At 43.0% G+C, this 27,785-nt stretch overlaps 1 protein-coding gene across 1 annotated transcript; it reads left to right on the top strand.

Annotated features, from left to right (window-relative positions):
- Positions 1-8,176: 8,176 nt before the first annotated feature.
- Positions 8,177-26,655, top strand: SKP1 (S-phase kinase associated protein 1). The gene is made up of 6 exons (XM_075010097.1): positions 8,177-8,330; positions 13,433-13,529; positions 20,859-20,932; positions 22,576-22,719; positions 23,560-23,700; positions 25,432-26,655. The coding sequence occupies exons 2-6, from the start codon at positions 13,433-13,435 to the stop codon at positions 25,465-25,467; spliced, it is 492 nt and encodes a 163-aa protein (XP_074866198.1). The 5' UTR covers positions 8,177-8,330; the 3' UTR covers positions 25,468-26,655.
- The last annotated feature ends 1,130 nt before the right edge of the window (positions 26,656-27,785 follow it).

Here is a 27,785-nt window from a genome sequence, read left to right as displayed (position 1 = left end):
GGCTCAGAATGTGGCATATATGGAATTTTTTGTGGCAATCTTAAGTGGATGTATCCCAAGGAAGAATCTGGATAACCCAGGTTTAAGGGAGTACATTCAGAAACTAATTCCAAACAAACACTCTTCTTTGTGCAAGCAAGCTTCACCAAGATTACTTATACAAACAGACATACACAGAAAGGAGCTGACAGAGCATATGAAAAAAAAGCTGATTCGGTATGTACTGTTCAATGAATAGACTGCCTCAGAAAAGCTGCACTCATTTCTTTTAGTCAGTCTTGTTCTTAACCTGATAAATGATTCAACTGTATCACAAGCTGTCACCATACTGACCAAATTTGATGTAGACTAATTTTTCTGCAATGGTAAAAGACAATAAAACATTTTACTTAAGCATGTATTCAGGGGCTCCTTCTTAATTTGGTGCATATAATGTGCAATGGATGTATTGTAAGTGGCTAGTAACCAGCAGTGTGCTAATTTTTTCTGAAATCCATAAATTCATGGCCTCAATCCAGAAAATGTTTAAACGCTGCCCAGCATTTCAGTGCTTTCTTTACAGGAGAAAAAAAAAGTTTTTAAATCGACTGCCTCTTTTGTCTAGAATCAGTAGTAGCACAGTGCAAGTTGCGGTTTGAAGCAGCTCTTCGCTACTGTGAATATGTAACTACTGTGACGTCTTTAAAAGTGAAATGGTGACTTCATTTGACACAAGTAATGGATAGGTTCTGCTTTGAAATGATGATAAGACATTGCCACTTGAAATACAGCTCCTTGCTCAATGTCAAAGCATTTAGGAGAACTCATTTTGAGAGCTTCATTTTCTATCCATCAATCATATAACACCGTAAGGTGGTGTGGAGATTCTGTAAGTTATTTCCAGGGAAGTCATTTTGAACCCTGTGCAGGCTATACTGCACCGGTGTTTGAAATAAGCTATTTTGAATATCCTGCTACCCCTGGTATAACGAGGAGAGGGTTAGTGGAATAAAATACTGCACTTGCAATAGGCCGCTATTTTGAGTGGGGGGTTTGGCCATGGGGTTTCTATTTTGGGATATAAACATATCCCAAAATAGAAACCATAGCGTAGCCTTAGGCTAATAGATTTGAGACATTAGGAAGACTCCAATATAAAAAAAGTACAGTGTGTTCTGCACTACATCTTCATTTTTACAAGGAAATTTCAAGAAAATGGCAAACTAAAAAGCATGTTGCCAGACCTGCTTGATGAGGGCCAAGGTTTATGCAGCCTAGATGGACATCTATGACAGCAGTTTGTGTATTTAATGTGAAACATGCATATATTAAAACAGCACTCCCTCTGGGGACAATCCCTGTGTTCGGCCATGAAGATAAAGCACATCCTTTCCCAGATGCTGCTTTTCCCCCCAAGTGAATGTAAAAAATTTATCTTGGAGTTTTTTGGGATTCATTTTCAGTGCTGCAATATTGTACAGAGTTAGTGATCATTTTACTGTCTTATCAATCTTGCGTAATTCTGTGGATGCCAAGCATGCAGTATCTTGGTATGGGCAAGCTTTCACAAGTCAAAGAGTGGGCATTAAAGGAGACCACTGTAGCATTGTGTACTTCACTAATATTCAGTGCCTGTACAGTGTAAAAGGCTAAAGTGACTTGGGCTCTGTTTCTACAGCAGATGTTAAGACTGCTTTATTACAGTAATATAGTTAGTCTTGTCTTTTCCCCCAACCCCAGACACACAACCCACCCCATAACGTAATGTAAGTTTTCCAACAATATTGTTCACCTGTAGGTCCACCCAAGGTCTACAATGACTTTTTCCAAATTCCTGCAGTTAATAAAAAATCTATTATTTTTGCATTATTTTCCATGTCTTGTCCACAATTCTGCCACAATTGTTTGATCATCCTAAGGGCCTTAGGCATTTTTTGTCTTATGCTCCACTCAATAATGATATCAAGTTGTCTTAATGGTGACTGATGGAGTGGATCTACAGCTGCAAAAGAATTCTAGTGGACTCAACTGAAGGCCAATTTTCTGTTATCAGGTAAGAAATTCCTCATTTACTTTTAAATCACACTTCAGGTATTCAATCTGCTTTTGTCTAAACACTTGTTTGAATAAGTCTACAATTTATCTGCATGTAGCATTACATTTTGAGGTATATTCTCTTACCAAGAGATCATTCTTACATGAATGTAGTGGTAACTCATTAAATTTCCCCGGGTGCACCCTTCTCCCCCGCATGTGAATACAGTCATACATCCATGTATGTACAGGTATCTCCAGAAGAAATCAGAAACTGTTCTCTCCACCAGTGATTAATGAGAAGTGCTGCATGCACAGTTCTAAAATGTACACTAGTTTACCTTTTAGTGAGGTTGGGTGTCCATTCAGAACTTCTGTTAACATTAACTTGTTTCCAGATCTTTCAGCCATCCTTGGTTAAAGGATATTTAAAATATACACGTGATTGGGTGGATGAGGCCCAGAGGCATCCTGCATGGAGGACGGCTTTGTGTGGCTGCTATTCTTAAGATCCCTGGGCTGAGACCCACAGTAATGGGTTGGTCTGAGTCTCCGCTGGGTGAAGTGGCCTACACGTGGACAATGATAAGTCCACGGAAGAGAGCTGAACTTCTCAGTGGCCCGGTTGGAGAGAGGCTCAAAACCATTGGCTTCCAGGGAACAAGCCCCATGGATAGAGCCCGAAATCAGAGCAAGGGTGTTTGAAGATTGCTGATGCACCCAACCAGAAGGGGTGCTCATCACTGGGTTCAGGCAGCTCTGGCAGGTCAGGCTCAGACCTCAGCAGCACGGGGCTTGGGTGGCTCAGGATGGCAGTCGGGTGGCTGGTCCTGGCAGTGTAGGGCTTGGGTCGGCAGTTCCAGCAGCTAGCCCACAGCTGGGACAGATGGCAGATGGGGAGGCAGCTGGACCTAGCAGGGCAGGGCTTGGGCAATCGGCTGGCCTGGGCAGCTGGCTGGTTCCGGTGGTGTGGGGCTTGGGCAGGTGGCGTTGGCAGTACAGGTCTCAGGGAGGCAAGGCAGCTGTTGTGGTCAGCTCTGGTGGCCTGCAAAGGGCCCAGAAAAACAATTTGTTTTTAATTTCAAATCAGATTTTTATATGAAGCTTGTGCTTATTTTAAATTACAAATTGAATTTTTTGTTTACAAGGGGGGATTGGATGATGATGGAAAAAGTGGGTAGGCGTGAGGGTTTCTCAAAAATCAAAAGGCGGGGCGTCATGTCAAAAAGTTTGGGAACCACTGTTCCATCAGATCAGTGTTGAGAAGTGCATCCCCTCCTTGGTCTTTGTACTCCAGTTCAGAGTTGGACTCTTACAGGCTGGGGTATAGTGGCAACAGGAGATCATTGTACCAAACCAGAGGAAGCCCCATCCATTTCCTTGATTTCCATTATTTTCTGCCGGGATCTGGCAGACTGGTACATCACGCTAGATTTAAGGGATATGTATTTTCAAGGGCCATCACCCAGTCACAAAATACCCGAGTAGTGAGAGAGAGAGCTGTTAGTCTGTATTTTATGAAAACAAAAAAGCAGTCATGTAGCACTTTAAAGACTAACAGAATAATTTATTAGGTGATGAGCTTTCATGGGACAGACCCACTGCTTCAGATCATAGCCATACCAGAACAGACTCAATATATAAAGCACAGAGGTCCAAAAATTTATCAAGGTTGACAAATCAGAAGAGTAGAGGGGTGGCAAGAGAGGGGTGTGGGGTGGGGAAATTGAGTTAAAACAAAGTATGTAAAAGAGCCAGGTAATTGCTGTCCTGGTTCAAACCACATATTAATGTGTCAAATTTGAATATAAGTGACAGTTCTGAGCATTTCCTCTGTAAATGGTTGTTAAAGTTCCTTTTCAGTAAAACACATACTTGCAGGTCATTAACAGAATGGCCCACTCCATTAAAGTGCTGGCTGACAGGAAGTGCCAGCAATTCTGCTCCTTCCTCCAGAACCGCAATTCTGGGTCAATCACTGATATGTTGCTCAGTTCATGGGCAGACTGTCTGCAATATACCTTTATTGCTTGTTCTCGTTCTGTTGGAGTAGCTGACAAAAAGGAACTGAGGAGGAGGTGGGTCAGCAGGGCCCTGTATTGGGTACCATCTCAGTGCCACTCCAGGGGGGCCTAGGATCCCACCCTATGCCAATCTGCTAGGAGAAAAATCTTGTCTTGCATGTAGGCATGTGCACACCTGACTGGAACACACATGAGCAACACTTCTTGAAGAAGGAGAGTTACAAAAGGTGGGTAACCTTGTTTTTTTGTTTTTTTTCCCCCATCCCTTCCATCTTTGACAACTGTTATCTGTACTCTTCTCAGAGTCCCTCCTACAACCCAACCCACTGTACCCCTAAATCTGCCTTCTGATACTCCTCATTCTCTCCATTCACTTTTCACAATATTCCTGCTATTCCTCAAATCCCTATGTCCTGTTCAGCCCCCACCCATGGAGAGGTAACCATTTTGCTTGTGGGTATGGCTTAATCTAATTGAAAACTGTGAGCATTGGTAGCCAACTTTAGTATAGGCAGCCTCACGGCCATGTGCGAAGAGGCTTTTGGGAAATGGTGTGATCATCTTGATGGTTTCAACCCCATTGACTATAACAGAAGATAACCCCTTTTGAGTAGGGCAAAATTTGTGTTAGCTTATCTTTTATGTTTTTATGAGATGAGTTGAAAACATGCAGAACGAACACCCCACGTGCACTAGACATGAGAGAAAATTGTGAGAGGTGGCAACACTGATAAAATTAACTATTTTGTGAGGGAATAATGCCTCTGCTCCTTGTTGCTGTGGTGAGAGCATCAGTTCTAAAGCCTTCTGATGACATTTTGATATTCCCTTTTTCATGGCTGATTAGTTTAGTTGCTGGAAAGGGGGAGCTTGGCCATTAATGACTTTTCATTTTGGAGTATAACAGGATTTTCCCACCTTCCATCTACTGCATTTGTACTTGGGCATAAACAAAGCAGATTATTGATTATAATAAAAATACAAGATAAAGTGCACAGAGATATGTATAATATAAATTATGTATTATTACAGTATCATCCAGAGTTCCCAATCAGGATCAGGAATTCCTCATATGGGATGCTATACCAACAGCAAATAAAACCTAGTCCCTACCCCCAAAAAACTCCCTTTGGGGGTGATAGTTATTGGAAAACACAGCAATAGGAGCAACAGGGATGAAAAAGTGAAGGTGGTTGTGGGGGAGGAAGACAAAGATGACTAATAGGACCACAAGATTATGTGCATTAACTGCAGTTTAGAGGCTTTTCTTTAAAGTGGATAGGCACTATTCATGAATTGCACACAGATTCTCAAAGCTATTTAGGTGCTTATCTACCTCTCTAGGTACTGAACTCGACTATTTAGGCATTACTCAGTATTCCCTAACCTTGCCGGCAGGTTCCTTTGTTTCTCATGTTTCTAAGTGCTGGCACAACCCTGCTGCTTTGAGGCCTAACTTAAGCCAAATCCCTGGGGACCCTGAAGAAGTCTCATGTGAATTGAGGGAATGCCTGTCTTGCCAGTAGAGCTCGATCCTGACATGATGCCTGGCAGACCCTAGCAGAAGGGCTCAGTGCAGGGTACTGCTAGGTTTTAGGGGCAGTGCAGCAGCTACAAAGAAGCAGATTGTATAGGGAAAATAGGGTTGCCAACTTTCTAACAGCAGAAAACTGAACTCTGTCTCCACCCCTTTTCTGAGGCCCTGCCCCTCAATTGCTCCACCCCCCCACCCTTGAACTTTCTTCTCCATCCTCACTCATTTTCACCAGGCTGGAGCAGGAAGCTGGGGCGCAGGGAGGGTACAGGCTCTGGGGTGGAGTCAGAGATGAACAGTTTGGAATGCAGGAGGCCTCAGGGAAGAAGTTGGGGAGTTCAACTGGGGGTGCAGGTTCTGGATGAAGCCAGAAATGAGGGATTCAAGGTGCAGGAGGGTGGACTCAGGCTTGGGACAAGGAGATGGGGATGCTGGTGGGGGTGGGTAAGGATTCTGGCTGGTGATATGGGCTCTGGGGTAGGGTTGGGGGGCAGGTGGAGGCTCACAGCGAGGACAGGTGGGCTGGGGTTTGGGAGTTGAAAGGTGCAGGAGACTGGGATGGTGCAGGGGTTTGGGGTTTAGATAGACAAACAGTTGTCTTAAGCAACAAGTTAAAATTACCCCTAAGATCTCTAAACTTGTTTAGTTAAGGGCCAGATTTTTGCTAGTGTGCTAGGTGATTGCATAAGGTAAGGTTTTGTTGCGTTTACATCTGAAACAGTGACAGAAGAAACGGAAGTAATAGGGAATGAATCCTTTATTTTAAACTTCTCTCACCATTATTTTTCTTCTTTCTCCTATTTTGAAATTTTATCTCATGCTGAGGCTTTGAGAGGATGACAGGTACCACACAACTAGGCCATTCAACTGAATTAGGATTACTCTGAGAAACGTTTTATTCTAGTACTAATGTGAAAGATGCTTGCGGGTGGTTCTTGGCCATTTGTTTGCAAAAGATGGCACAGGGCCAACCTTTCTTCAGACAGCAAGTGCTGCAGTGGACACAGCATTTCCTTTATGGGAGGTATGATTTAATGCAACAATTGACAGCATTAACATATTCATGTGAAGTATCAGAGGGGTAGCCATGTTAGTCTGGATCTGCAAAAGCAACGAGGGGTCCTGTGGCACCTTATAGACTAACAGAAATGTATGAGTATAAGCTTTCGTGGGCAAAGACCTGCATCTGACAACGTGGGTCTTTGCCCACAAAAGCTTATGCTCATACATTTGTTAGTCTATAAGGTGCCACAGGACCCCTTGTTGCATATTCATGTAAGAGGATTTTAGCTGTCAGTGTAGCTTTTAGATTAAATTGATGCACAGCAAATGTATCCTCTGCCCTCAATGTTAATTTTTTTAATAGCCTTATTTCTCTCAAGATCTCTGCATCAGGCGATAGGTGTATCCCTAGCTTGTTCAGAAGAATTGACAGCTTAGTTTCATGATTTTACACTCCTACTGTATGTAGGTAAGTATTTCTGAGCCTAGGGAGGAATACAGTTAAAATGTATAGTTATACAATCAAAATCCCTTGAGTAACTCTGTCTTTCAACTTTTCAACTGCTAACAGTTCATGAAAATCATGCATCTTAGTCTGGAGAGGTGTGCATCAGAGAACCAATGTAAAGGACACAAAAAGTATTCATACATTTTAAGATTTCTGTATGTTTGTTCTTTTATTCTGTAAGTAACTGTGCTATAACCTCCGTTTACTATTTTTCCTGTAGCAAAAATGAGTGGAAAAGCACTTATAGCAGCTAGGAAAATTCAGAGTAAAACTTACTTACAGGAGAGAGTGGCCCTAGCTTTCCCTTTAGAGCAAGTGTTAGGGGTCCTTTTGTAGCAGGAGGCTAACTTCTATTCCTAAGAGAGGTATGGGACTGAACTGTTCACTTATCTAATAAACACATTTTTCAAAATACAGCAGAACTATCCGCCCTGCTTGCACTTAAGAGAAAGAGGGGGCCTCTGCCTAATGGGCACTAATGGAAGATTAAAGCATCTTCATGTATTTATTTGGATATAAGCTTTTGCCAAAATACACTTGTTAGTCTTTAAAGTGCCCCTGCGCCCCCTTTTTGGTTTTATGGGCATGAATGAATCCTACCAGGAGCCTATCATTAGTCCTCTTTGCTAACTGGGAGAGAGACCTGACCAAGGCTGCGGCGTGAGTGGGGGCCAGAGCTGGAACCACACCCCCGTGCTTGGCGCGGGGGGCGTCTGATGAACGGGGTGTGCGGAATGGGGTGGAGACGTGAGAAGCTGTAGGTTGTCATGGGAACAGGGGTCTACGAGGTCTAACGCGGCAGCCTGTACATATCGACGTGTGAAACGAAACGTGCTGGGATCAGCCCCCTTCACCCATTATGAGGCTGTTGCCGTTACCAAGTGAAGCAGCTTTTCTGGCAGAGACACCCTGTGCCTGAAAGAGGCCGTGATTTTTACTGAACTCCCTCCGCCCCGCCCCGCCCCGCCCCGTATTCCTCCGTCCCCTCGCCTCTGCGGATTGAAAGTGGCGGTGGGGAGGACGGTTGAGTCCCGCTCGCGGGGTCCATTTTAAATTTCCTCACGACCACTCAGGCGATCTGCGCGGACACCTCCGGTTGGTCTGTGAGGCAGCGGCGGGGTCCTTCGCGTTCCACCCGCCGGAGTTCCGCCCCTCCCGCGGTATAAAGGCGCCGCCGCAGTCGGCCCTTAGTTGCTGTCGGTGGGGGTCGGTCAGCGTGGAAGGAGGTCGAATCGGGCACGGTGTCACGGTGAGAGCCTCGGGCTTGGGTCTCTTTCTCGAGCTGAGCTGGGTTGCGGCCGCCCGCGGAGGGACTGGTAGTCTCGGGGTGGGGCCGGGGATCCAGTAGGGTGAGGGCCGCAGCGGCCGCTCTGGAGAAACTAGGCCTGGCCCCGCGCGAAGGAAATGGGAGAGGTGGCAGCAGGTGGTTACTAGGAGCTGCGACCTGCTGTCGGGGGGGCCCCTCCTTTTCCTGCGGGGCGGGTGCGGTGCCTGCGGAAGGTGCCGCTCCGCGGGAAGGCTCCCCTCAGAGGCCCTGAAAGGCTGGACAAGCCTGGCTTTGCGCTGTGCCGTGTGCGTTGCTCTGGGCTCCACCGAGCATTTTTCCTGGGTGTGCGTATCTGTCAGGCCTTGCGCCTCTAACCATTAAACGAGTGTTGGACACGCGACAAGTGGTGGAGAGCAGCGCGTCTGACGAGGTGCACTCCAGACCACGAAAGCGTGTGTCCGAACAAGCTTGTTAAGCCTTTAAGGTGCCTCAGGATTCCTCGTTGTTTTTCATGGCGATTGTGTCTGAACCCCGTGGTTTAGAGAAATGCAGGGGAATTGCCTGGGATGTGTGTGCCTTAACAGCTTTGCAGAGCGCAGAGTTGGATAAAGATACCATAAAAGGTTAAGCTGAACAGCTAGAGCCTATAAAACAGGATCACACGGCTATAATTGAAGTGCATCCCTTAAATAAATACAACTCTAACAATACGGAGTCAGGTAAATACAAGCTCTGCTCTGTTCTGCTTAGTCACTCTGCTGTGGCGGTTGTCTGAGGCTCAGTTGTTTTCAAAGTTCTGTCCTACAAATACAGTTCTTTCGCAGGAGGTAATCTGTTCATACTAACCAACACTGATCTCCATGATTGTTTTATTCTCAATATGTCCTTCAGATTGACTTCTAACAATGAGTAACTGTTTGTGAAACACTCTTAAAATACCCCTCTGAAACACCCCCCCCCCCATGCATCTGATGAAGCAGGTCTTTGCCCACAAAAGCTTATGCTCTGAAATATCTATTAGTCTATAAGGTGCCACAATACTACTTGTTTTCCAAGCTACAGACTAACATGGTTACCTCTCTGATGTTTGTGAAACTGATGTAATCAATATGTATTTGAGAGCTAGCCTAAACTAATGTGAAACTGAGTTTAATGTAAATAATTGTCCATAGGCTGAATTTGATTAGTCAAAAATCAATGCATATGCATATGTCCCATCACACATTATTGTAGAGGCCTAGCATTGTTACATATAGATATGTATGAATGCTAACTTTACATTTGTTGCACCTTCACATGACTAAATGTTGTCTGAAGAGATCCAAATAGGTGTAACGTCAAACTGCTGCGATTAAAATTAATCGGCTACTTAATGTTGTGTAGTTAATAGGTCATGCAAATAGTTACCTGTGCATCAATGCAGTTGTCATCTCTAGACACTTAAAGTCAAAACTTGATGCAGTCATGCTGCAAACAAGCATAAACCTGAAGCTGCTCCTTTCCAACAGTGTTCATGTAGGAAAAAGTGTGAATCCAAATATGAAAATGTAGGTTTAAAAGTCTGACTTTGCATGTCACAATAAGCATTCATTTCTTTAAACAATCGCATGTTAAAATACTTAAATGCATGAAACTGTGTCTATGGTGAATATTTTGGTGTGGTTAAACTGAAATTAGGGTGTTTTTAAATACTGCTGATTCAATCTGCATATGGTACAAGCAGTGCCAAGATGTAAAACATCACAACACTCAGTCAAAAATTTTGCTATATTGAAAATGGTCCTGTTTGGGATTTACACTTGTTCCTACATATGACTGTTTATTGCGGAAGCAATAACTTAGTTTCCATGAAAATTCTTGAATTTGGAATTAACAAAATGCAGAAAATCTAAATAGTCAAAAGTAGGCTTCCTGTCTCCTCATTGCTTGTTTCTAAAAGGTATTGCAGAGATGATTGTTTTTAGATGAAGGCATATATTTAGCAAGTAAGAAGCTTGTGGGTTTTTTTATATCCAAGCAATTTTACTGTGTAAGATTGGTCTGCTTAGTAACATTAATCAATTTTGATCACTCTTAAGAGAAATCATAGTAACATTGCAGCAACAAATTAGGTATCGTACTTCAGTGAAAAATGTAGTGCTCATGACTGAGTACATCAAAAATTATCTCTACCACTTAGGTTTTTCATATGGGGTTACTGAATTGTCTCTAACTGTGCCAAACATAAATTGGTGAGATTGCACTTATCCTCTCAGAGGAGGATCTATATTCCGCTTGTGTGCTGCTTAATAACCTGCACTGGCTGGGCTCCATTGGGCTGAATTATTGCGGTACTGATCAGCAGTATTGACAGACTAGAGTCCGCATTGTGGAACAGATAATACAGTGTAGCTGGGAAGGGTCTGTGGAATATTGGGCCTCACAAGGAAGTTTTATACACAGATCTTAAGCTTACATCAGTTGAATAAATCAGTGAGAATATCTTTTTTTTTTTTTTTTTTAATTAAAAAAAAAAAAAACTTTGTCTAACAGGTTATCAATTGGATTGTCAGGCTGTATCTAATGACACATGGCTTAGCTCTCGTTTTAGTTACTAAAGGAGCTCTAAACTATGATACCGTCTGCAAAGCAAAATAACACATAGGCAATAAATGATCAAAAAATGCCTCCAGACATCAAAGGCATTAGAGCTAGTGACTTCACACAGGCTCTACTCCAAGTATAGCCTTCTTCAGAGACCTTCCATGTTAAACTAAATCACTTTCACAGTTAGTACATACAGAGCCAATTTAGACTAATTCTAGAAGCAAGCTTGAGATATTCATTAATACAAATCAAGCAGTCCTGTAGCATGTTAAATGCTACACTTTTATTTAATAGGTAATGAGCTTTCATGTGTAAGACCCGCTTCATATTGTTTACCTACTGTAATGAATTAAAATCATTTTTTTTAAATTTGAAATACAGTAAACTCTGTCTTAACTGGCTTTCTATCATTCAGAATTCTCCAACTAACCGGCATTTTAACATTTAGACACTAGAGTCAAGACATAAGTCAAAGAAGGTGTCTCACTTTGTGCATGTATTCAGCACTGTGGTGAAAATCACAGGAGCTAGCCTGATATGGCTTGCTACAAATGCCCCCTCCTCAGTGCTGGACTGAATTATGGAACCTGGTAGTTTGGTTTGTGCATGTGGCAGTCACAGCTCAACCTTTCCCTAGTGGCTGGGTTCCCTTTGTGTCCCAGTTGGGACGTGAGCCTGGGTCAGCCACTAAATCAGCTGCAGTGCAGAGGAGGATGAGCATGCAATGCCTGCAGCAGCAGCTCTTGGCTTTGGCTGGCACTGCTTGAGCATGGTCCCTGCTTCTCTCTTGCCTGCCTGCCTTCCTGTAATACAGTCCCGGAGCTGGGGAGTGGTGCTCTCTGCATGTGGTCACTGCTTCTTGCTCATCTGCCTGAAATAGCCATGGAGCCAGACAGCACAGTGCTCTTTGCATCTGGACCCTGCTACCTGTGCCCAGCTACCTCTGTTATACAGAATATTTAAACTCCCAGCAGCCTCCTGCTCCTGGAGGCACCTGATATGATAGAGTTTACTGCAGATTGAAGGATTTGTGCAGATGTATATACAAAATATATTTTTAAGGAAGTGAGGCATCTTTTTGTCTAATCTAACCATCTGCATATGGATAGAACCTCACCCATAACTTGTATTGGAGCTATAGCATAATTCTTAAGATCAGTTTTATGAGTCTTGATGATCGTTTTTTAACGAAACATCTCCAGAAAGTCTCATGCTGCAGTAATATTATAATGTATTGTATTTGAACTTGTTTAAAATACTTGCATTCTAAAAATCCATTTTTTTTCTAGACTGAACAATATATTATATAGTGTCTCGAACAGTAGTATTGTAGCAGGTGCCAAAAACTTGATCATTCTCTATTCTGAAAGCTCTTTGGTATCAGTAGCTAGCAGATTTACCTAGGGTTGCTCAGGCCCATGACTCAGTGAAGGGGTTATTTTGGGGAGCCAAGGGAAGAATAAAAGGAAAATGTATGTGCTTTATTTAAAAGATTATATTTTTCAAAAGTAGTGTTAGTTTTGTTAAATTATTTTGGATTTCTTAAGGGAGTATTAAAATTTTCCACTTTAATTTTTTAATAAATGGGAATTCCATCAAGTGTATTTTTACCTCATCCTTATAAACTCTTCCATTTGTTGTGATTTAACAAAAATGACCATAGTCAATTTGGTTTCCAGTAACATTTTCTTCTAGTTTTCAAACCTTAAGCATTGATGAAGCTGTGCCAAAACAGAGCACTACTCCAAATTTCTCTGCTTTTTCTTTTCTGTAAGATTTATTGAAAAGCAGTCATGTTCCAGGGTCATCCTATAATTCTGGTTTATCTTGGTTCAGACTCCTTCAGCCTTTGCTCAGTTATGTCATTTTTGAGGACTATACTTAATTTGGTCATTTTGTCTTGTTTTGGTTTTATGGGCAGTAATCCCATATGAGTGGGCTGGGGGTGGGTGATCAGGGCCAGAGTGGGGTGCAGGAGTGGATTGTGGGTGGGTGATCTGGGGGATAGAGGAGAGGAGTGGGGGCTGGAGGAGGTGCCAGGAGCAGACTGAGGGTGTGGGTCCAGGTGATAAGAAGGGTGCAGGGCAGGAGGGTTTGGGGTGTGGTGTTTGGAAGTGTGGAGTTCAGGAGGGAGTGGACAGGAGCCTGGGTGGGAGGAGGGTGTGAAGGGTTTGGGTGGGAGTAATATTTGCCTTTCCATAGCTCAGTGGCTTGAGCATTGGCCTGCTAAACCCAGGGTTGTGAGTTCAATCCTTGAGGAGGCCATTTAGGGACTGGGGCAAATAGATGTCAGGGATGGTGCTTGGTCCTGCTAAGAGGGCAGGGGGCTGCACTAGATGACCTCCTGAGGTCCCTTCCAGTTCTGGGAGATGTATATACAATGGTGTCCCATCTTGATGTTTGTCTTGAAGAGGCAATGTGAATGGTGTAAAGATGGCTTTCATAATTTGCAGAGAAGTTAGTGTATAAAAATAACTGATTACTTTTTCATGTTACAGATGCCTTCAATTAAACTGCAGAGTTCTGATGGAGAAATTTTTGAAGTTGATGTTGAAATTGCAAAGCAGTCTGTAACTATCAAGACTATGTTGGAAGGTAAGAGTGTAGATGTGAGAGAAGAAATTATCACAAACTAGCATTCCATTGCTCAAATGAGAAATTTTCAGAACCTGAGATGCATTACCAAAACTGTCAGTGTTTCTTAGTAGCACTGTCCTAGGCACAAATATAATAGGAAGAGAGGGGATTAATATAACCCCAGATGATAAAACATAAGTGTTTGTGGGTGTTTGATGTATTTGTAGAGATCACTTTTGATGTGCCACCTATTTGGCTATTTAGACCTGAAGAAATGGAACTGGTTTTTGCAGTGATGGGCGAGTAGCACCAACTAATCCTAGACATGGGATCATGTAAAGTGGCTTATTTGTACAATATGCTTTGACCCATAACAGAATTTACCATCTTGAGTGATGGCTAAGCTTCAGCAAACTTTAATTTAAACATCAAAGTTAAGCGAGGAAGAGTGACCAAAGCTGCGTCAGACCACCATCAGAAATCTCTCCTGGCTGCAGGAAGCTTCTCTCCTGCTTTCTGGCCGCACTGCTCCTTCAGCTGTGAGGGGAGTGAGGTTACTAATAGCAGGGGTGGGAAATACTCACCACACTTCAGCCTGTGGAGGAAGGGAAGGGTGGGGAGATGACCTAGGTTCAGGTCTTCCCACCAGGCCCTCGGCTTGTAAATTTTGTGGGGCCAAAACTGAGGTGTTCAGTGTATAGGAAGGGACTGCTGGGAAGTGGGATGGTGATGGAGGGTGGGGGTGCTACTTGGTGGAGGGAGGATATGGGAGTGGGCTGGCTGGCTGAGGGTGTGGGGTCTGGGCAGACAGATGGTGTGCAGGAGCAAGCTGGGGATGAAGGTGTGAGATCTGGATAGGATGAGGAGCGTGTGAGGAATGATGGGTGATTGGGGATGAGATGGTAGGGGGAGGCACTTACCCACACTGCTCCACAGAGTCTCATGTTTCATTACCTCCTGCTGTTCCTGGAAATGCTATCAGTGGTAATGGCGAGAGCTGGGGAGAAGCCTCCAGATCAGCATTTACCTGTGCTGCCATTTTCCTGGCTGGGGGAAGGGGAGGAGCAGTTTGTAGAGAGGCTTCCTGCCACTGCCAAGCAGGGCCCTGACTTGCCTGCATCTGGCCCATGAGGTGTGGGGCTCCTCCCCCTCTCCCTCCATACAGTGGGGAGCCAGTGCTAGTGCTCCATGCTTGTGGGGGTGACTATGAGAATGGAGCATGTGTGTGGGTTCTCTGCTGCATGGGGGAAGGTGGTGGGAAGGGAATGGGGGCGGAAATCAGTGAGCTCTGACTCTGTCTGGATTTAGGCAAGCTGTAAGTTCCCCATACCTACTGCATTAAAAAGTTGCTCCCTGTTACAGATGGAACTTTGCCCCCTACACCTAGAGCTTCTTTCCATTCCCCTCCCACAGCTAGCTCCCTTCTGACCCAAACCACCTTTACCTGGACTCCCCTACAGAGTCCCATTACCCCTGCACTGAACTGCCTGCATCCAGAGTGCTCCAACCAAAGCCCCTGCACTTGGATCCTGTCAGCCCATACCTGGTTCGGAGGGACAGGGCCCTAGGGAGGTTTTGGGTGGACCTGGCCCTTGCATTTTCAAGGTCTGGTTCAACTTTGCTGCTGGGTTTGTGATGGAGGCTGCAGGGTGATCTTCCACCTATGTGTAGCCAGTGGCCTGTACTCCCTGCTACTATGTGGGAGCCTCCATGTTTATAATGACAAACTACGTTTTCAGAATTTTAAATTGGTGTACGTATTTTTCATACAATCGCAGAATTGGAAGGAAACGTGAGAGGTCAAGTCTAGTCTCCTGCACTCATGGCAAGACCAAGCACCATCTAAGCCCTCTCTGGGGCTAACCTGTTTGTGTAATCTCCAATTATGGAGATTAAGATCTCCCTAGGCAATTTATTCCAGTGCTTAACCACCCTGACAGTTGGGAAGATTTTCCTAATATCCAACCTAAACCTCCCTTACTGCAATTTGAGTCCATTGTTTCTTGTCCTATTTTTGCATATGCGCTGAATCCCTCAGCAGTTGTCTACAGTAGACAACCAGTTGGAAGTCCTGGTAGACATAGGGCTTCAGCATCTGAGTCCTTATTACTGTTGCTTTCTTGCTTTGAGCAGGGTTATGACTGGGTGTCACATGTCAGTGGCTTTGGTTAGTGTCTGCCTCAGAGCATGTGTCATGATGTGACATTGGTGGCAATCTCCTTTCAAACTACAGTACAACTTGTAGATGTGCCAGTATTTTTTTTTTTTTTTAAAGTCTTTGGACTCTTTTTCATAGTTACTTTCTCTGAAGGTGGTAGTGCCAGTTGTCACTTATCTTACTAGCTCTTTTTTTTTTAAGGTGCCAGAAAAGATATTTGTTTCTGAATGTAGTTATTTCCTCAAATGTGACACGTTGTCAGTATCAAATTTATATTGAATACAGTCAATAAGGAATATGAGCTATTTTTGTAGGTGTGCACTATTTTTTTGTGGCTGAGCTCTTTTGGTCGGGAATCGTCTGAATGGCAAGCTTGCACTCTTCATCCTCGGGCTGATGTTAGAAGTCCTCTTAAGATGCTGAGTTGGACTTCTGCGCAACTTATTTGTGGGTATGCCTTTAAAAAGCCTCTTACTAAAATAAGTACAATGCGGGGGAAACATTTACTTGAGCAGTGATTACAATAGAGAGTCTGCATAAATTTTGTTTTTACATTTTTTTTGTGAACATGTCATCTGTTTATTTTTGGCTCAGATGCCTGGGTCTATGAACACAAGTTGCTACTTGAACATGAGCATCACGCTACCTTATTACAGTGGACGTGTGGCAATACATGGAAAAACTGGGGGGCCTCACAGACATGATCTGTGCCCGAGTGTTATTGGGGAGAGAGCACTATTTTACGTGTACTTCACACAGCGTAAGGATTAGATTATGCATGCCATTTCTCTTGTTTCAGTTCATTGTTCTGGTTTTTTAGGCAACTTGTTTCTTGGATTGCTTTCCTGTTTGGTTCTTGAGGTGTGAACTGTATCTTCTTTTATGAGGTAGTTGGGGAGAAGACAGTAATAACTTTAACAGTGCTTTCTTTATTCTCTGCTTTAAGAGCCATTACTCAGATGGCTTCCCCGCCCCTCCAACACCAATCCCGTGACTGGGACTGCCGAGGTGCCAGTACTCAATATGGGCACAAGAAGAGCACTACTTTTTGAGCTGTTGGCTCAGCCAGTCACTTGAAAGTGCCATACAGATGCTGCCTGCAGCCAGTAGCAGTGTAAGGACACTTGGCATTCCCATGAGGAGTGGTACAAGTGTATTGACATCTAACATCCGTTCTGTCCTAGGTTTTACTGGCTCTTTGGCAAAAGCCCTTTGAAATGCTTATGCCCTCTGATTATTCTAGGCTTGCGTAGTTTGTTTTCCTGGAAAGGAGGTTTATAGAAAATTTATGTGCTTTCATTTGTGTGCAGCTGAGCTCATTGTTTTAAAACGTTAATCTATAAATACTGCAAAAATGGACAGACCAGGTGACTTTGTCAGGACTCAGTCCTAGAAACAGTGAATAGTTGCTCCTTCGTATGTTTGAGCATCATATGAGATTTCAGAAAGCCTCCATATGTAAGAACTAAAGAAGGGACAATGTCATGTTTTCTGAAAGCAGTTAAAATTGTTCAGGATAATGCTTAGCTCTGATCTCCCACTGATTCAGTTTGCAATCAAAAACATCTGTGGAGGCCTAGCAGATGGTCGGTATGTATAGTAAACTGTACCTAATCCTTCTTAATAGAGATTCCGGTCTGTTCTTACCCCATAATCACAGCCATGAGAAATTAGTATGTTAGTGCCTGAATGTCTAGAAATGACCTCGATCTAGTTGAACAGATTGGATATACTGACGTATAAATCATTTTTAGCAATGAGACAAGTTAAGACCTTGGACATTTAAAATTGTTTATTTTACTCTTTCATCCCCACCTTGTAACACCACCAAAGGCTGCTTAGTATGATGGTGGTTTGCATGACCAATAAACACAATTTAGAAAATATAAACAGGAGGTTATAAAAAGATCTCAGTAGGTGACAGAATGCAGTTGCTTGGTGCATCCATCCAAAGTGATCTGCTTTTAGAGGTCAGAAAATTTGTTGAACTCCTCAGTGTTATCAGTTGCTTTTGGTTTACTTCGAAAATCGGGAGTGGTGCTTAGAGACAAATCTAGGTAGTCCCAATACAAGGTTTGCTGTTTTGTTATAACTAATGTTCTTATTGCTCTATGATCCCTCATGGCAATAAGTCATTCACTGTTTCTCGATGCTCCAGATATTGGTTACAGATTCATGTGCTGATAATGCATAAGTCTCTTTAAAGGAGAGCAGGAGGAGAAACTGGAGAGTTTGGGTTTTGACACTAAGAAAGCAGGAGGTAGCCTTTCCTAGAGAGGCAGTTCTAGTGCTGGGGTTAGGAACCCCTGGCCCCGGCTTGTCTGGATGCAGCTGCTCCCCCCAAAGGCTCATGACTCCTTTCTCCGTTTTCAGGTCTGCAGATGTGTGGGCTCTGCAGGGGTCAGGAATTAGCTCTGGGCAGAGCTTCTGCCACCCACTGTAGTTTCTTCCAGCTGGTGAAGGGAAAGTAGGTTGGGGAGCAGCAGTATTGCCTGGAGGCTTATCCTGCTGCTCTGGCTGGAATTTCAGCCAATCAGAGAAATAGAGGGTGGCACCTGGGGGCGGTGTTGGGGGGCCTAGAGCCATGTGCCTCCCTTCATTGCTGCACAGAGTGGGTACATCTACACTGACCCGTGGAAGATCGCCCACTGAGGTTCGATCTTCCAGGGGGCCATTTGGGGCATCAACGTGTCAACCCCAGAACTTTTTGTGAGCTGCAAGGATTAAGGAAGGTGGATGGGAGGAGCACTCCCATCGATCTTCTGCTGTGAAGACAGGCACAGAAGTAGATGGCTGGAAAGTTATTAGATACGCAACTGATGTACCTAAAATTGCGTCTCAGCTGTCGTCATCCATCCAGGTGAGTGCAGACACAGCCTCACTGCAACTCCCCTGCCATGCCTCCTGCCCCTAGATTGTACCTGCACCTTCTGCTCAGATGCACCCTCTCTTGCCCAGACCTCCCACCCAGCTCAGCTCCTGGCCCCTTCCTTGCAAACCCTTCACCCCAAACCCTCTTGCACCCCTCCCACCCAGGCCCCACATCCTCAGCCTTCTCTTGCACCCCTTCCTGGTCAGACAACTCGCTCCTGCGCTCCTCTTGCCCAGACCCCTCTCCAATCCAGTATGCTCCTGCACCCTCCCTCCCTGCTGAACCCACTTCCTGGCAGCCCTTTCCCACAATGAACCCCCACCTCTTGGGGCTGGTGTGCAAAGGGAATGGCTCTTTTTGTGCGTGTGCTTTCATTTGGGGACCACATCAGTGAGAATTGTGTGGGTGTGGCTTTTTGTGGTCTGACTTTTCTGTGGGTTAGCAGCCCATGACCCAGAAAGGCTCCCCACCCCATGCTAGAGGTTTCATCTGGGAGATGTCTTCTCCCTTCTTTAGAGGAGTGTTTTTAAGTCTTCATACTGCGCTCCAATGCTTTGACTTTTAGCATCTCTCTCCCAGCACCAATATATCACTGCATTCAATGAGGTTTATTTGAAGCTTCCAATAAAATGGTAATAGGTACACTGCAAGCAGACTTTGATAACAGTAGCATTTCTGCTCACAATTACCACTAGTGGGAGATCTTAGAGAGGTGAGTGTAGGTAGGACATTGGTGTGTTAGGCACTGTGTGTAGGCTTGCTTGGAGGAGGAGGAGGTTGTGGTGGTACAACAGTCTTGTATTCTGACTCATTAAGACATTAACTGATATGCATAAAGATCACATACATAAATTTGTGCACCACTTTCATGGCTGCATAACCTAATACGGGTCAAATTAAGGCTATGTCTATGCTAGTCCAGAAGACTGATTTTGCTCAGGGTTGATCTTCCAGTGTTCAGTTTTGCACATCTGGTAGGGATGTGCAAAATCAACTTCTCAGGGGTTGCAGCTGACCCCGGAACTCATTGCAAGACACAAGGAATAAGGGAGGTCAACAGGATAAACTCTCCTGTCAACATTCCTCACTGACAGCCAAGTAAGCAGAGTGTAGATATGCAGTTGCTGTAGGTAGAAGTGTGTATCTGTGGTCGACTTACTTTGCCTAGTGTAATCGTAGCCTGAGATAGCAAACTAATTGATATCTTGCTTTACATGATAGCATTTTATTGTATCATTTTAATCAGGATAATTACTTTTAATGTGTCCAGATATGGATTTAAGTTAACATTATAAATTGCCGCATGCTCTCTGTATTGTCTACATGACATCATTAGTCTGTCTGAAATCTGAATTTGACTCGAAGCATAAATGGGGTTTTAACGTGTCTCGGGAATCATAGGGCTGGAAGGGACCTCAATAGGCTATTGAGTCCAGCCCCCTGCTTCAAGCAGGTTCAAACCCATCTAGTCATCCCAGCCAGGACTTAAACCTCTATGGATGGAGATTCTACCACCTCTCTAGGCAACACATTTCAGTGCATTGAATTTCCTTTTTTTTTTTTTTTTGAGCAGGGGTTATTGGTCTTATTGCCTTCCCTAAGAGACTTTCTTAATGTGGTTGAGTGTTTTATCATTGTCTCAGAGTGGAAATTAACTCTGCTGTATACAGTGGTGCAGCTTTATTAGTCCTGGAATATCAAACTAGGTAGGTGAGGTGTAATACCTTTACCCACCTTCTCTCTGGAAACTAACAGGGGTTTTAAGCTTCAATATACAGTATCTGGTAAACAAACTACCCAGTATTTGTCCAGTGGGGACAAAATATGGCTTGTAGTTCCTACAGTAATTCTATAAGATCTCTCACACAATAGTAGATTCAAAGGGTATTTCTTTTTGGAACACTTAAAGCAAATCTGGGACCTGAATGCTGGTAGTGGCTAAAGAATCTTCCTTCTGATTATCCAACACTTAACAATAGGATTATAGTGAAAAGGGGACGAACAGAACAATCTAATGGTAATTTAATACAATGTGGTGACTAGGGAGACAAATGCATAAGCACATACATTTATCATCAATTTAGGTATGTATGATGAGCGTTCTGTTATGTAACATGTAAAAGTGGTGCAGCCGTGCCACTTGAGGTCTTGTCTAAGAATACTTTAGCAGTAGGGGAACCTTAATCTGAATACAAGTTGTGTGGCTTAGTAACATTATGTATCAGAATTGTATGTTCTGGATTGATTGAACCCAGTAGAACTTCATAAAAAAATTAAGTGAATGGCAAGCTTTACACCATCTACTTTCCATTCTTAGATCTGGGAATGGATGATGAAGGAGATGATGACCCGGTCCCTCTTCCAAATGTTAATGCAGCTATATTAAAAAAGGTAAGATGCTCGCCTAGTGCTGCTGTTGGTAGCTTTGAACTACAAAAATGGGTAGATTGAGATATAAGTTAATGAAAATTGGAAATACTAGATTTAAAGACAAACTTTCTTGTCAGTTATACCGTTATTGGTCTAAATACGTAACAGTCAAAGGCACGATTTACTGAACCGAAGTTCTAATTTCTAGATGAGCTTTTCCTGTAAATCCTATAGAAAACAAATATTTTCAGCAAAAGGGCCAGTAGAAAGAGTGAAGGTCCAGTAGCAGTGGTGGTAGCTGTTGTCAGGCCCATTACATGAGTGCTGGCCACACCCTCATTATTCATGTCTTGGGTTTCATCAGCTGTAGAATTCTTGGGGTGGTATCTGAGGACTCACTTGAGTTCACTGAATTGAAATGAAAGATAAGGAGGCTTATGTTCAGATATTTCAAAACCAGTGTATTTAAAGGATTGTAATTTATTGTTACTGCATCAAATAGAAGAAGGAACAAATTTCCAGGTCCTGTCTCCAAGAATGCTGTCTGCATTGTATTTGAAGAGTTTGAACCATTTAAATGTTTGAAATACATTGTGGTAGTTCTGTAATAAGCGTTATCTGACCAGAGAGCTAGGGCAGTGCATTACATAAACTCCTAGCTAGGGATGTAAAATCCCACTTAATTATTTAAATGGTTAAATGGGTTGGAAGTAGGTAGCTGGAGAGGCTCCCTGCCATGGACAGGGTGTGCTCCGGCCTGGCTGGAGCATCCCTGCCCATGGCACTGCCATGGTTGTGGGGTGCTCCAGTGTAGCTGGAGCAGTTCCTGTCCACAGGTGGCCTGGCTTGGGAATGCTATGATCAAGGGCTGCTCTAGCCTGGCCAGAGCAGCGTCTATCCACAATGGCCCTGGACACACCTTGGGGCGGGTACTACTCCAGCCTATTTGGGCTGGATCAGACTTGTTAGCTGCAGATGTGGGGGCTACTCTGGCCCTGTTGGAACACCCCAACCCGTGGTGGCCCTGTGGGACTGGAGCAACCTCCTTTCCCTGGCAGGTGGGGTGCTGCTCCAGCCCCTTGCAGTTTACCAGTTAAATGTTAACATCCCTATTCTTCATTAGAGTGTAAGTGGAGGTGGTAAGAGGAGGCAACCCCTGCTAACACTACACTTATAAAAATTCAGATTAAATTTAAAAAAAATTCTCACTGATACGCTGCATAAATTATGCAGTTTCATGTTAATGCCTGACTGTCTGCCAATAGGTGGTATTTGTCTGCATTTCTCAGTTATTTTCAAAACTGGATGGAGAAGGTCACACTTAACCCTCTTGTGTTAGCATTAATATTAAGCGCACAGATCTATATTTGATGATATAAATCTGCTCAAATACCTTCTGGGAAATCTCCAAAATCAAAATGTCTGACTTACCAGTCACTCACACGCAAAAGGATATTTAAAGGCTTTTAAATTCCAGGATATTTTATTTAAGATCTGGGTTTGTACATATCTTACTACTGGGCACATATAGCAATTGCACAGCACACCGTGCCCAGTTTGGGGAGAGTAACCGCATTTCTTTAATTTTGAAGTCAAAGTCTAAACAGAGCTGACGAGAAACTTTTCCTAAAGTTTTAATATTGATTCTGATGCCTTAATTTCAGGTGATCCAGTGGTGCACCCACCACAAGGATGATCCACCTCCCCCTGAGGATGATGAGAACAAGGAGAAACGAACAGATGACATCCCTGTGTGGGACCAAGAATTCCTGAAAGTAGACCAAGGAACACTTTTTGAACTTATCCTGGTAGGGAATCCATGTTCCATTAGGTGATTTTTCTTTTTCAGTACATAGCCACGTTTTCTAGACTTCTGCATTTTCTTTTGGTGGTGTAGATATAAATGGTGAAATTGAGCTGGGGAAGTCAGACCATAGTGTAAAAAAAAAAAAAAAAAAAAAAATCACTAAAATAGTACATGTTGTGGAGACCCTTCAAATACCTGAGCAACTCAATCTACACTTGGGGACCAAAGAACAAATTTGATGTTTAGCTTTGCGCTCATGTTCAGGAATCGGGCCTTCTACTTTGAGTCAAGTTTGTTGAAGTTGCAATAACTTCCTTAATTTGAAATAGGATTGTGTGCATAATGTTGTTCAGAAGCCCCTGAACCCGCTGCACTGAAATAACTTATGCAGTTTGTTCCTGGGGGGTACTGGGAAGAAAACACCACTCTTAAAATAGCAGGGGGCTATTTTGAGTGCAGTGTTTGGCTGTAGGGTTTCTATTTCTGCATACAAATGTATCCCAAAGAGAAACCTCAGTGTAGCCTTACTGTTGGTGTTTTGATGTGTAGTTCCTCCACCAACCCTAATGGCACATCAGTTGGTGTGCACTTACGTGTTGTATTGCTTGGATGGCCAACCAGTTGCATAGAAGACTTCACTGTTCATAGGCTTCTGTAAGCCTTGTCTAACAGGAATGTCTCAGATGTTAAGTTTGCTTAGAACTCTTGTGAACCTTTCTGCTGGGACTGCACTGTCCAGTGTACATAAACACTTGCTGTAATGAAGGTTGCCCGTAATCAGTTTGACCCTACATCTGCAGGGGCAAAACACTAACTTTAGATCTGGCTATTCTTTTTGCAGGCTGCAAATTACTTAGACATCAAAGGTTTGCTTGATGTCACATGCAAGACTGTTGCAAATATGATTAAGGGGAAAACTCCAGAAGAAATTCGCAAGACCTTTAATATTAAGAACGACTTCACTGAAGAGGAAGAAGCACAGGTATTCCATAGTCTTGATTTGGTTGAGTTCTGGATTGCTTATATGCTGATGCAGCCACACCAGTGTTTATAGCCAATGTGTTTTAACACACAGATGTCCAAGAGGGTTAAAAAAATAGGATTTTCAATCTAAATATTATAAAAAATGGTAGAATTGGTGCCCCAACTAACTTACCCCTTAGGGGATTAGTAGCAGAGAGGTAGCTGTGTTAGTCTGTACTCCAACAAAACAGCAGAAATGTGGCACTTTAACAAAATGATTTATTCGCTGATGAGCTTTCGTGGGACAGACCCACTAATGAAGTGGGTCTGTCCCACGAAAGCTCATCAGCGAATAAATCATTTTGTTAAAGTGCCACATTTCTGCTGTTTTGTTGCCTTAGGGTACGCCTGCTGAAAGATAAGCCTTTTGGCAGATTCAGGTCAGCTGACTCAAGCTCCAGATCTGACAGATCACTGACCAGACACTTGGTCTGAGTCTGGAACCTGAACACTGGGACCTTGGGATGGTGGACGGTCCAAGAACTCCGTTTCTAGCCTGAGCTTCATAGCAAATTTTGGCCCGATGGACTGAATTAGCTGACCTGAGTCAACTGTGCATCTCTCATCCTGTGTACATGTACACTTCCAGGTTAATGTTGTCTTGCAAGTTAACTTTTTCCACAAGTGCATTAATACCAGTATGTCAGACTTTGTTGAGTGCAAATCTAGATGGAAGATTGGAAAAAATTACCCACCCTGGGTACCATAGCTGTGCTGACCTAATCCTTGGTGTTAGCTGCAACTTGATTGGAAGAAGAATGTTGCCTTCAGAGTTATAGTGGCACAGCTATGTGCTGTAGTTTCCATACTTAAACTCGAAGTCAATCACTAAAACTATTGTAGGATGTTTCCCTATCCATAGGGCTGGCATAAATAGGTCTTTGTTTCTGAAGCTTTGGAGAGCACAGTAAAGCTGTTTAGCTGTGTTGGGACACCCCCCTGCAAAAAAATTCAGGCTGCTCAATTTCTCGAAGGTCTTTCAAAGGGTTAGACCTTAAAACAGTTTTTATATTACTTGTCTTAAAGTGATCATTAACCAGTCTTAAACAGTACTCGGCAAGTTGCAAATAGTAATTGAGTGCAAAGTCTGTGCACTTCAGGTCTTCCTCAATTTACATATAGTAAGATAAGGGGGCAGCTAGCTGTTCATGAGTAAGAAATGTAGGCTATAGTGGAAGTGATGGGAATAGCCATACTTTATCTTCAGTAACTTTTCTCAATCTGCACTTCCTACCTTTGAAATAGGAATCTGAAGAAGTGGGTCTGTCCCACAAAAGCTCATCGCCTAACAAATCTTTGTGGTGGTCTTTAAAGTGCTACGTGACTGCTTTTTGGTTTTGATAGAATACAGACTAACATGGCTATCTCTCTGTCATTATTGAAATAGGATTGTGTGCATAATGTTGTTCGGAAACCCTTGAACCCACTTTACTCTTAGGCTGTAGCTGTAGCCTGAAATAACTTATGCAGTTTATTCCTGGGGTGTCCTGGGAAGAAAACACCACTCTCAAAATAGCAGAGCAGCTTTAATTATCTAAGATAAAATCCAGTATTTCTTCCATGTCTCCTTTTTTTTTTTTCAGGAAAGGAGTGTAATCCAGCATGCCACTGGGGGTATTTATCTTATTGTTTAAGATGTCGATAGCATGTGTATAGCACTACATCTGATTAGAGCTTTATCTTGTTTCAGGTACGCAAAGAGAACCAGTGGTGTGAAGAGAAGTGAAGTCTTGTGCCTGACACTCTAACACTGTAAGGATCGTTCTGATACTAGTTGCACTGCTCTGTTTATAATTGTTAATATTAGACAAATGCAGCAGCAAATGAAGTTGTACTAGCAGGATATTGTTCCCTTTGCATGTGTAGTGGTTTTTTTGAGTACAGATTTAAATCCTATGGTTGAGTTTTTACCAGTGTAATCAGATGTCTTTTTACTTTACTCTGCAATGAATAAAGCTGAATTAAGCGTGGATTCTGTATGGAAAGTAGCATGTCAGGCTATCCTTTTCATTACCTTATCTGTGTTCAGTTACAGTATTAGCTTGATGTCAGAATTTAGATGAGCATTTAAACTCCACCAGTGTAAATAAAATCACCTGCAAAAGTTTTCTGAAACAGAATTAACAAAGCATATTTGTATTCAAAGAACAAAAGGGTTGCTTGAGGAACCAGTCTGAGTGAAGAGTTGCTGAATTTCTGCCAAACCTCTAAAATAGGAAGGATTATGACCTTGAACTAAGCTAGTATGTAAGAGTTCTTCATTGATCACAGGCAAATATTTTAGCATTACAAAATTTCTTAAGGGCTACTATTTTCCAGTCCTGTAATAGTTTTGCCTGCAGAAGACCATCACTAGCACAAATGTGAGTTTGGTGAAAACTGGGCAATCAGTTACATGGCTAAAGAGCCCCAGGTTCTGTCAGGACCTGCCTCTAGCTGGTGCCAAGCAAAATATGCTACAGGCATAAGAGTGCTCATCCTTGTACGTCTGTAGGAAAAGTTAAATCTTGGTTTGACCAAAAATATGATTGACTTTACCAAAGTTAAACTTACTGATCCACCAGGTCATTAAGATGTGGCTTTAGGCAATCTGAAACCTGTTTGTGATGTAGCTTTTTAAAACATGGCTTTGTGTCTGCAAGAAATTTCACTTCTGGACTGTACATGAAATCGGAGCTTGTAGACTTGTGTGCAAAACACAAAGCTAATGCTGTATCTAGTGTGACTTCTTTTGGACAAAGCCACTTGCAACTAGTTAAACAGTAACTGGTTTTCTGACTTTCACAGGTCCCTTATAGGGAGTAGGGGATGGTTGTGTAGTAAACTTTTGAGGTGTGATCTTAGCTTATTGCATTCCATTTTCTGTATAAAGCTTAGACTAAAATTACCCTTAATAAATATACTTCATTTTAAAGATCATGGTGTTGCAATGAGTGGTGTGAAAGGATTAATTATATGGATTTTGTTGGAAAAATCTAGTTAATTTAACAAGAGCAACTTGCATTATACTCTGAGTTTAGTGGAAGCAGCATCTTGCTAAATACTAAAACTTTAAATTGCTAGTAGACTTCCATGTAGGCTGCTACCTAAACACAATCAATTTTAGAGAAACTCTGACTGTTTGCCCTGTTATAAACAGTTTTGTAGGCTATGGTCCGTGGAACTGAAGGACAAACAATGGACAGTTGGTGAACAGCACTAAAAAACTGAAGAGCCTCTTTTTTGTAGTATCCAAGCAGATTTGATTTCTGTTCCCTCCCCCTTAATTAACTTCCTGTGGCCAGCCAAAGTATCTCCAGGAGCTGATGAAGAATAAGTCCTACATTCAAAGTAATAGTGGCCTCATTGGAGCATCTTAATACTGTCAAAGCTAAATGCTCTTGGTGACCAATGGGACCACATCTATATAAGCAATGCAGTTAATCTTAGCAATATTAACACCTAAAAAAAGCTTCTGTATGCTTGTGGGGGAGGGGCAAGATAGAATTTTGAAGACTAATATTAAAATGAGGTGAAGGGTCCTTCAGCTCTCTTACTCCTTTTCTTAAGGCTGGTGTCCAGATGAACTTGAAATGGAAAGTCTGAAAACCTTTTACCCAGCAACAAAGGGCTTAAATTTGCAGTGTATTTTCTGACAGTGTGGTCACCCATTCAAGTAATGTGATTATACCCTGCTGCAAACTGAGTCTCTCTGAGTAGAAGAGAAGCTGTAATCCTGCATATCGGAGGTGGTTCACACCTCCTCTTGTTAAATGTCCCTTTTCTTCATCTACCCAATGTCTTTATGACAGAGGCAAACTGGTTAGCTGCTGGTATGTCCTGACCTATGCTTGGAGCTGGTATCAGTGCTCGGCTGTGCCATAAGATAAAGATGGTAGCAGGGTTTAGATGGAAAGGAGGCAGAAGCATAATGCTACATGGTAGCATAGGAAGATTGAGGAGGGGAAGCAGACTTGAAGTATTTGGGTCCCCCCCCCCGCCCAAGCTGTGTAATGCACCTGAGTTAGAGGTCTCTCCTCTGGTTTGAGAATTGCTGATCTTCAT

The sequence above is a fragment of the Carettochelys insculpta genome, chromosome 15, assembly GCF_033958435.1.
Source record: "Carettochelys insculpta isolate YL-2023 chromosome 15, ASM3395843v1, whole genome shotgun sequence".
Classification (NCBI taxonomy): domain Eukaryota; kingdom Metazoa; phylum Chordata; order Testudines; family Carettochelyidae; genus Carettochelys; species Carettochelys insculpta.
Note: the sequence above shows the minus strand (reverse complement) of the source record. Positions and strands in the feature narration are given on the sequence as shown.